Genomic DNA, 10,778 nt, shown 5'->3' on the forward strand with positions numbered 1-10,778 from the left:
TTCCAAGCAGTGACCATTCTCTGTGCAAAAAAAAAACTTGCCTCATCAATCTCCTTTAAACTTTCTCCTCTCACCTTATATTTACCCCCTGTGGTATTTGACATTCCCATGCTGAGGATAAAGAGACTCTGACTGTCTATAATGCCTGTGTCAGCTGTTGTTGTTGACTACGTAATCTTAAAATTATGAAATAGATAAGAAAGAGGCAGGAAAGTTATTAACCCTCTGACTCTCACAGTCTCTCTATACCTCTTCCCACCCTGTTACTTGTAAAAATTCCTCCCCCTTCTCTCAATTTTTCCATCTCCGCTGCATCTGTTCTCAGGATGAGGCTTTTCATTCCAGAATGAAAAGGAAGGGGGTTACCTTCCTCCACCATCAATGCATCTCTTCCATTTCAATCAGGTTTGCCCTCACCCCATCCTACCACCATCCCACCAGGGATGGGAGTCCTCTTGTCCTCACCTACCACCCCACCAGCCTTGCATTCAACACATAATTCTCCATAACTTCTGCCATCTAAATGGTATCCCACCACCAAGCATATCTCCCCTCACCATCTGCTTCACTCCCTACTCGACTCCCCTGTCCATTCATCCCTCCCCACTGATTTCCCTCTGGCAGTCCTACACCTCCTCCCTCATTCAGGGCCCTAAACAGTCCACCAGATGAGGCAGCACTCTACATGCGAGTCTGTTGGAGTCATCTACTGTATCTGGTGCTCCCAGTGTGACCTCCTCTATACCAGAGAACAGCAACATAGATTGGGAGACTGCTTTGCCGAGCCCCTATGCTCAGTCTGTCAGAAAAAGTGGGATCACCGAGTGGCGACTCATTTTAATTCCACTTCCCTTTCCCATTCCAAATTGTTAGATCATGGTCTTCTCTACTGTGGCAATGAGGCCACTCAGATTGGCGGAGCAACACCTTATATTCCTACCGGGTATCCGCCAACCTGATGGCATAACTATTGATTTCTCACACTTTCTCACACTTCCAGTAACGGCCACGTTCCTCTTCAGCACTCCCCATCCCCTTTTCCCTCTCTCACCTACGTATCTCCTTGCCTGCACATTGCCTTTCTCTGGTGCTTCTCCCCTTTTTCTTTCTTCCATGGCCGTCTGTCCTCTCCTATTCTTCTCCAGTTCTGCATCCCTTTCACCAATCAACTTCCCAGCTCTTTACCTCATCCCTCCCCATCCTCAGCCTTCACCTTGAGTTTCTCCCTCCCCTCCCCCCACCTTCTAACAATGACTCCTCATCTTTTTCTCCAGTCTCGCTGAAGGGTCTTGCCCCGAAACATTGACTTTACTCTTCTCCATAGACGCTGCCTGGCCTGCTGAGTTTCTCCAGCATTTTGTGTGTGTTTCTTGGATTTCCAGCATCTGTAGATTTTCTCTTGTTTGGGATAATCAGGGTGTTGGGAGGGGGTCGTGCACATGATTGGAAGTGGTTGTGAAGGTGAGGTGGTGTTTGAGCAAATGGGGGAAGGGGTTCAGTGATTTATTTTGGGGAGGGTCAGGCGATTGGAGAAAGGGATGAAAAAGATCATTTGTGGAGTGTCAGGGATGCCAGGTAGCTAACAGGTGAGACTGGAACATTAACCCAGGTGACTGGGGGAGATGCTGGACAGATAATTGGATGGAGGCTTGAGGATGTTGGCAGCGAGGAGTATGGGGGCAGACAGTAAGGTTGAAAACTGACATTGGATATCCTCTATCTTCCCGTTAAGACCAGCCACAATATCCTTGTGGTGGAAATCTGTCAAGACCAGTCACCCACCTTTGTCACCATCAGGCTGTGCAGTACAGGCGGAGCAGGTCAATGGAGGACCCACACAATGAGGTTTACGCCCCCTTTTTCCATATGCTTCAATCAATCATGATGTCCACCCTCCATGGCATCTGGCTCTTTGCAACACAATATTGTCTCCACACCCACAGTTGTGAGGCAGTAACTAAAAGAATATTTGCCAAAAAATTATATTTCATCACAGTTTTACTCTCTTGTCTGTCCCTCTTTAGCCCTTGAGCAAAATAAAACACAAACAGGAGATGCTGGTGGGACTCCGCATGTCAGTCAGCATCAATGGAGGAAAATAAACAGTCAATGGTTTGAGCTGAGACCTTCATCAGGACTGAAAGTTCAAGTTCATGTTTATTTATCATCCAATCTTACAAGAATACTCATGAATACAGCCAAGCAAAAGAGTTTTCCTGCAGGGCAAAACACAATACCAACAGTCATACAGAGCACAAGGCACATTTAGGATGCCAGTACACATAGAGTCCCATTGTTAATCTGTATATATATATAAAACCCAAATCCCTGAATGACATGTCTTGTAAATTCCAATTCAAGATCAAAATAAATATATGTCACCATATGTAACCCTGACATGGTCAGAAAATCCAAGAAGCATAATACTTTCAATGTAAGACCACACCCAAAAGGACAGACAATCAACCAAAATACTAAAGTCAACATTTATATCTCTACAGGCATTCCATTTCCAGGCTCACTGGATGACCACAGTGCGGAATTTGGGAATTAAAAGGGACCCTTTCAGCACCAATCTGGTGACAGCGAGGTTTTTCACAGAACCTGAGCCTGGCATCTGACGCCGATGCCCAGACCCCTCCCGTGTACAGATCTGCAGGGGCACAGAGCAGATTCTGACCCATTCGTTTTCATCCACAGTTCCAAAGAAAGGATAAAGTTTTCCCGTGAACTTATTCCCAGTGAAGGTGTGGAGATGGGATCTGTTCTCCGCGTTGTAAAATGAAACTCTCCCAGACTCATAACTGAGATAAATACCCACCCTCCCAGGGATGGAACTGGCAGTAAGACAGGATGGAGGGGAGGTGTTCACATTAATCTCATCATTCTGACGCCAGATGGTCCAGAATCCATTGTCTGTTTTCAGTTTAACCCCTCTCTTCCTCTCCACAGACTCCGCGGCGACTCCCAGCCTCCAGCGCCGATTTCCCGCCACATCCACCTCCCAGTAATGTCTTCCCGATGTGAATCCCTCTGATCCCAGCACATAATCACCGACTGTAAATCTCTTCCCGGTGTCAGGAAGATCTGGCGTGGACCTGGTCCATTTCACTTTCTTCCGGTCTTCTGACACCACGAGCCCCGGACCTGCTGTTTCCACATCCAGGGTCACAGAGACTGTAGAGTTGGGTGGAGAGGAGGGAAGCAGAGAATTAGAGAAAGGATTGAGCAGTGTGGCGTCGGGACTGGAGGTCAAACTCATTGGCCCCAGGCCCAGTTGAATGGCAACAGTCACCATTCTAGGGATACATGGAAAACAAACTTCTCGAACATTTTCATTGGGTTGGACGGAGCGAGTTTCCTGGGATTGCCGGGAGAGTGCAGAGGCATGCAGACAGAAACAGTGAGGGAAACGGGAGATGATCTTGCGGGTGACTATAACGGGAAGGGTGCAATGTTTGGAACTTTTACTGCGGAGTCATAGAATGGGAGGCAAATGGATGATGGAGGGGACTGACGTGATTGGTTACTGGATGCTGGAACGAGGCAGATAATTTCCTGTAATGTTAGAGAATTCAGAGCAATCTGTCTGGCAGTGAAGAAGAGATGAATCCTGGGGTGGAGAAACCGTGGCCATATTGAAAATGGGCAGGTGCTGAGGGGCCAGGTGACCTACATAAACAATGAACATTGTGATGGTTTTGGCCCTAATCTGCCAATCATTCTTCTCAACGTATGTGAGGAGATCTTTACCATATCAGCTAGACTGCGCGCGCTTCCCTCAAAACCCAACTTTGGGACAAGGTTATTGCTCCTTCCAGTCTCAGTCCAAAATGCTTCTATGTGGTGAAGTGATAACAATGGCTTGACTCATAAGTCCAGCAGGGGGCAGACCTGAATCAAGCAGAGTCTGCAGTCATGGACTGGTCAGACAGGCTGAGTGGCACAGATTTCCTGCCTTGCTGGGTGCAGGTCTATTTCCATAACAATTTTAGTTGTTATTCCCTCTGGTTTAATTAGAGAAATTTTAATTTCCCAAGTACTATGGTGAATTTCATACCCATGTACAGTCGGCCCTCCTTATCTGCGGGGGATTGGTTCCGGGACCCACCGCGGATACCAAACATCGCGGATGCTCAAGTCCCTTATTTAAGCTGTCTCAATCTGGTGGACCTTAGGACCCAGCGGAACCCCAGACCTTATTTAACCTGTGTTAGTGCTGTGGTCTTTAGGACCCGCGCAGCTCTGAATCCGCAGTGTTTCTGTTCACGAAAATAATCACGATCACGATTGAAAATAAAGTGGAAGTAATAAAGCGATCAGAAAAAGGTGAAACACCATCGGTCATTGGAAAAGCGTTAGGCTACAGTTGGTCAAAGATCGGAACAATTTTAATGGATAGTGCGAAACCTCCTGCCCCAATGAAAGCTACAATTATTACTAAGCAATGCAGTCGTTTAATTATTGAAATACATATGTTTCTTAAGTGTTTAATATGCATAGAAAGGTAAAATATATACTATATACTAAGAAAAACGTTTGACTAACTGACGCTAAATAATACCGGATGTACCTGTTCTGACTTCAGATCCATTTTAAAGACAGACTCAGAACGGAATTCCTTCATGACCCGGGAACTGCCTGTACTTTTAAATCATCTCTAGATTACTTATAATACCTAATACAATGTAAATAGTTGGTATACTGTATTGTTTAGGGAATAATTACAAGAAAGAATAGTCTGCTCAAACAATGAGTGCTGGAGAGAGAACTTCTGGGTTTTCCTGATCCGCGGTTGATTGAATCCGCGGATAAGGAGAGCTGACTGTATTGTACTTATGCAGTGTGGATAGGTGCAGGATGCAGTGAGGTTTGTGTCAAAATCAAAACCTAGCCATGTTGGTTAGGGTGTGCCCCAAGGTCAATCCCCCCACAAACTTTATTGCAGTCAATTTTTGCTTCTAATTATTATTTAACGGTGCAAAGATGAAATAAACGGTGCAAGTTTTACCTTGCTTAATGGCAATATAAGTTTCTTTCAACAATGTTTCTAGCGAAAAGAGATTATTGAATTTCTCCAACGTCAGGGCACCGTCTGTCACCGACAACATTGGGGTTTCATCGCTTACGCTGCAAATGTTAAACAGCTGGTTATAAACGGAGCATCGGACAATCTTGAATTATTTTAAGAAGGAATTGTGCCAAGAGCATGTCCTACCTTCTCTTCTGATGAACTTCTTCCTAAAATAAAATAAAATAAACACAGGTTTGAAATAACTGAGACTGGATTTCTACAGCAGGGATTTTATGCCAATATTTTCAGTGTTGAATATTTCCTTTTCTGAACTTTCACTCCGGCTGACTCATAATTTTTAAAAAAGGTCACTGTGGAACTGACATAGGACCACAGGAGAAAGTACAAGGAAAATTTGGGAAATTTATGACAGCAGGATAAGACTTTCAAGAAAGCTAGGACAGGTCGTGCATTCTCATCTGAGTAAGATACTGGGGTGATCAGACAGATATTTAACATTATTTATAGGTTATAAAGGATGGGAGAAGATAACGAATGTGTGTGGATGTCTTTAGCCAAAGATAAAATGTAAGGTGGTCTTCAATAGATCCTGCAATAAATTCAGTAAAGAGAATGTGGATCTCGCTGCCATTGGTACCATTGACCTATGCAGGAGAGATGGAATGCAATGGGGAAGCTGGAGAAACACGTGAGAGACCATGGTTCACTGTTCACTGTTGATGGGGCTGGTCAGTTGGCGAAGGAGACTTGTCTGGGTCTGAGGACTGACAGCAGGGATGGCCAAGTGGTTGTCCTTGATGTAGCAAATAGTGGAATATCATGCAGAACTTATCTGTGAAAGGAAACTGTACACATTTCCCTGATAACATTAGTTGCTACTGGAGAAAGCCAGATGTTGTATCACATTCTACAATTCAAATGTAGTTGCCACACATCGACAAAAAGACGCTCACACCCACCGCACCAGACACGCTCACAGCATGTGAGTGTAACTGGATGATAATAAGAGTCTCGATGGATTTTAGATGTGAAATTCACAGAAACAATCCCCAGCTCTATAGCTTACAGTAGCTTATTCCTGGGAAGTCTGCACATAGTGAGAAGTCAGTTTAGAATCAAAAATAGGCTGGAACAGTTTCAATATGTTCTGAGTTGGTGGTAAACATCGCACCTGTTTCAAAACTGCCAATTGCAATTTCGTTACCGTGCACATTCACTGAACCACATTTCACCTCCACCACCACCTGGTGGACTGATCCTCACACTCAACAATTTCCTTTTTGGCTGCTTCAACTCTCTCCAAACCCAAGGTGTAGCCATTGACACCAGCATGTCTTCAGCTATGCCTGCCTTTTTGTCGACTTCGTGGAATAGTCCGTGTTCCAGCCTTCCTTGCTAATGCTTTTTTTCCTTCACTGACAACTGCATTGGTACTGCTTCATGCATCTATACTGAGCTCATCAATTTTATCAACTTTGCCTCGAACTTCCACCCTGGCCTGATACCTCTCTTCCCTTTCACATCTTTGACACCTCTCTGCCCTTTTCCAAGCTCTGTCTCCAGAGATGAATGTTGATATCTTATACAAATCTACTGACTCTCAGAGTTATCTTGACTATATTGTACCTTCTCCCACTGTCACTTGTGAAAATGCCATTCACTTTTCCCAATTCCTCAGTCTCCGCCAGGACAAGACTTCTGTTCTCTCAGGACAAGACTTTCTCTTCCAGGACTTTAGAGATGCCCTCCTTCTTCAAAGAATGGGAGTTCACTGCCCACTGTCATTGAAGCTGATCTCACCTGCATCTCCTCCATTTCCCACACATCTGCTCTCACCCCATCCTCCTGCTGCTATGACAGGGATAGTGTTCCCCTTGTCTCTGCCTACCACCTCACGAGCCTCTGTATCCAGCACATCATTCTCCCTGTGAATCTATCAAGGTCATCTACTCTTTTCAATGCTCCCAGTGTGGCCTCCCCTACATCAGTGAGGTCCTACGCAAACAGGGAGATCATTTCAGCGAGCATTTTGTTCTGTCCACTGCAGAAAGTGAGATTTCCCAGTGGCCACCCATTTCAATTTGACTTTGGTATGTTAGTTAATGGCCTCCTCAACTGCTACGATGACACCACACTCAGGTTGAAGGAGCAACACCTCATATTCCTTCTGGGTAGCCTCCAATGTTATGACATGAACATCAATTTTGCTACACAAGAAATACCGCAGTTGCTGGAAATGCAAAGCAAACATACACAAAATGTTGGAAGAATGTAGTAGGCCAGGTAGCATCAATTTCTCTAACTTCCAGCAATTTCACTCCATCCCCCTTCTCTTTATTCCATTTCCCATTCTGTTTCCCCTCTCACCTCTTCTCATTTCCTCATGTACCCATCATCTCCCTCTAGGGCCCCACATCCTTCCCTTTCTTCATCCTCCTATTAGATACCCTTTACACCCATCGTCTCCAGCTTCTTAATTTACCCCCCAGCCACCCACCTTCTTCCTCACCTGGTTTCATCTATCACTTGCTAGCTTGTACTTCTCTCCCTGCCCCACCTTCTTATTCTGGCCCTGCCTCTTTCCTGTCCGGTCCTGATGAAGATTCCCTGTTGGAATGTCGACCACACAGATGCCGCTTGATCAGCTGAGTTCCTCCAGCATTGTTTGTTTTTCTCAAACAGCAGCATCTGCAGAATCTCATGTGCTTGTAATATTGTCTCTCACCTTGAGAAACCTCACACTGTCTGTTAGATTCATCCGTGCTCGTAATGTTGAAATCTCCTCCTGAATAGAATTTAAATTCTCTTGAATCTCACGAAGATTTTTCTCCATTGGATTTAGAATCCTCTCCTCTTCTTCCCTGAGATCTCGGAGAAAGTGTTGCTTTTTCTCAGCAAGAATCTGGTGCAGTTCAACAAAATGGGCTGTGATGTGGGACTGAACATGGCGAGACTGTTCCTGTTAAATGACAATAAAGATTAACGTATCATGTGACTGTACCATGACACAAAGTGATCATTTCGTCCGCAAAATTTGTGCTGATTTTCGGAGCAATCCCACCAATCCCATTCCTTCAGTCTAAGAGATCTCTTCTCCATCACATACCCATTAACTCCTAGTCGATTCCTACACCACCGCTGTCATCGCAAACAACCATTCAACCGGCATGGCTTTGAAATTGGCGCAAAACCCGTTTATATCAAAGGGAGAACCTGCTAACTCCACGCAGAAAACACCAGAGATCGGGGCCGAACCCGGGTCACTGGATCGCAAGGCAGCACTGCCTGTTGCGATACGGAGCTGCCATCCACCGAGGAAACGAAAACCAAACAATAAGATCAGAAATTGCGCACAGGCAGGCCTCACCCGAACTCCGGAAATCTTCTGAATCTGTTGCTTCTCCGTTTGCTGAAAGTCTGATTTCTTTTTTGTGAGGGATTCTATAGAAGATTTAACCTGGTCCTGAGAACCAGAGAGTAAAGGAATTAGACAATACAGACGCAAAATGGTAGAGAGGTGATCGAATTCGGTTGATAGTTACCTTGTAGATTTCAACAGCTTCTTTAATCGACAGAAAGCGGTGCCCTCTGTGCTCCTGGGCACACTTACAAATCACGCAGATCATTTTCTTGTCTGTTTCACAAAACAGCTTCATTTCTTCCTCATGTTCCTCGCAGTGACGTTTAATTTCATTCTCTTTCGGCTTCAGGTGCAGTTTTCGAGCTTTTTCAGCCAGTCTTGCTAAGAGTCGACTGGACCTGAGGGTGCGGTCTGCAAACTGCGCTCTACATTCCGGACAGGAGTTTCTCTCCTCCCTTTCCCAAAAGCGTGTGATACAGGAGCGGCAGAAATTGTGTCCACACTCCAGTATAACCGGATCGATAAAGAAATCCAGGCAGATGGGACAAATTACCTCCTCGGTTAAATTCTCGTCCTGTCCTTTCGAAGCCATATTAGCTCCCGGTACGTACTTCCTGGTTCAAAATGCTTTTACTGTACTCTCGAGAAACTGTTGAACCCCTGCAGTACCACGATTGCCCACCACAAGCGCTGCAAATTCAGGGAATGAACATTCTGCTGATGTTCAATGGTAAGGTGTCCTGGTCTCTTCCAGTTAATCTTGAGTGACGGAGGGATCGGGAAGACACAAATAAGGCTGAAAATCAATGACCGAGAGAAGGGCTTGTCTCAGTTTGTTCAGGACGGGAAGGAACACGCCAACTGGGGCTTTAAACGGTGGATAAATACAAATCCAGAGTATCTGTTGAAAAAAATTAGTAAAAAAGTGAACATGAGGAAATCTGCAGATGCTGGAAATTCAAACAACACACACAAAATGCTGGTGGAGCACAGCAGGTCAGGCAGCATCTATAAGGAGAAGCACTGTTGACGTTTTGGGCCTAGACCCTTCATCAGGGGAGCACCAGAGGGAGATGGAGAACAGGCAGAGTGATAGGCAGAGAGAGAGAACAAAAAGGGGAAGGGAGAAAATAAATAAATCAGGGATGGGGTAAGAAGGGAAGGAGGGGGATTAACGGAAGTTAAAGAAATCAATGTTCATGCCATCAGGTTGGTGGCTACCCAGACAGTATATAAGGTGTTGTTCCTCCAACCTGAGTGTGGCAGTAGAGGAGGCATCTTAACAGTAGAGGAGGCCATGGATAGACATATCAGAATGGGAATGGGACATGGAATTAAAATGTGTGGCCACTGGGAGATCCTGCTTTCTCTGGCGGACAGAGCATAGGTGGCGTACCTGATGCAGACTGGGAGACCGTTTCGCTGAACACCTACACTCTGTCCGGTCTTCAGCATCTGCAACGATTCAAAGTATATTTATTGTCAAAGTATGTATTCAGTATACATCCCAGTCATCTTCCCACAGGCAGCCATGGAACAAAGAAATGCCATGGAACCCTTTCAAAGAAAATATCAAACACTCAATATGCAAAAAAAAAGAACCAATAGTCCAAATAGCAAAAAACAAGCAAAGAACACACAGGATATTAAACATCAAACCGCAGAGTCGCTGAAATGATCTAAGAATGTTCAGTATAGTTCAGCTCGGTTCAATTTAACACTGTGTCGTTCGTTCTCTGCAGGCCACAGAGCCAGTCAGCCCTAAAGTTCCCCATTCAAAATCACACTAAGTAGCAAGTAAAAAAAGAAGTTACCAACAACCAGAAACAAGTGTAACATGTTCTCGAAAAACAAGTTGAATCCACAAGCCACGCCAATCAAACCCTGTCCAATACCCAAGATTCTTCACCTTCCTCTGGCATCAGCGAGCGAAAACGAGTGAAGTGCGTACAAACTCGCCAAGAGTAGTGATATACTGGAGGATTGTGAAAACTTTAAAAAGCAACAAAGAACACCAAGTGGGCAATAAAGAAAGGGAAGATAGATTATGAAAATAAATTAGCACAAAATATAAAAACAGATAGTAGAAGTTTTTATAATTATATAAAGCAGAAAAGTGTGACTAAACTGAACAAAGGTCCCTTGGAGGACGAGAAGGGGGAATTGATATTGGGTAATGAGGAAATGGCAGAGCTTTGAATGATTATTTTGCATCTGTCTTCACAGCGGAGAGCACATCTAACATACCAAAGAGAAGTGTTATGGATACGATGGGAGGTGAGTACCTCGACTCAATAGCTATCACTAAAGAGATGATGCTGATCAAAGTTGTTGGCCTGAAGATAGATAAGTCCCTTGGTCCTGATGGAGTGCATCCCAGTG

The 10,778-nt window shown here is 44.8% G+C and overlaps 1 protein-coding gene across 1 annotated transcript; it reads right to left on the minus strand.

The window, feature by feature from the left end:
• Positions 1-2,137: 2,137 nt before the first annotated feature.
• Positions 2,138-9,976, minus strand: LOC132388136 (zinc-binding protein A33-like). The gene is made up of 7 exons (XM_059960496.1): positions 9,793-9,976; positions 8,578-9,297; positions 8,403-8,498; positions 7,761-7,994; positions 5,219-5,241; positions 5,012-5,130; positions 2,138-3,177 (listed from the first exon to the last, which is right to left on the minus strand). Exons 2-7 carry the CDS (start codon positions 8,986-8,988, stop codon positions 2,519-2,521), a joined length of 1,542 nt encoding a protein of 513 aa, XP_059816479.1. The 5' UTR covers positions 8,989-9,297; positions 9,793-9,976; the 3' UTR covers positions 2,138-2,518.
• Between the last annotated feature and the right edge of the window lie 802 nt (positions 9,977-10,778).

This window comes from Hypanus sabinus, unplaced genomic scaffold (genome assembly GCF_030144855.1).
Source record: "Hypanus sabinus isolate sHypSab1 unplaced genomic scaffold, sHypSab1.hap1 scaffold_2676, whole genome shotgun sequence".
Lineage (NCBI taxonomy): Eukaryota > Metazoa > Chordata > Chondrichthyes > Myliobatiformes > Dasyatidae > Hypanus > Hypanus sabinus.

Coding starts and splice junctions, on each gene's coding strand:
- LOC132388136 (XM_059960496.1), bottom strand. CDS start 8,988: ATGGCTTCGAAAGGACAGGACGAGAATTTAACCGAGGAGGTAATTTGT. Junction 5,242..7,760: donor ACAGTGTGAGGTTTCTCAAG/GTGAGAGACAAT, acceptor ATTTTATTTTAG/GAAGAAGTTCATCAGAAGAG. Junction 3,178..5,011: donor TTATATTGCCATTAAGCAAG/GTAAAACTTGCA, acceptor CCAACTCTACAG/TCTCTGTGACCCTGGATGTG.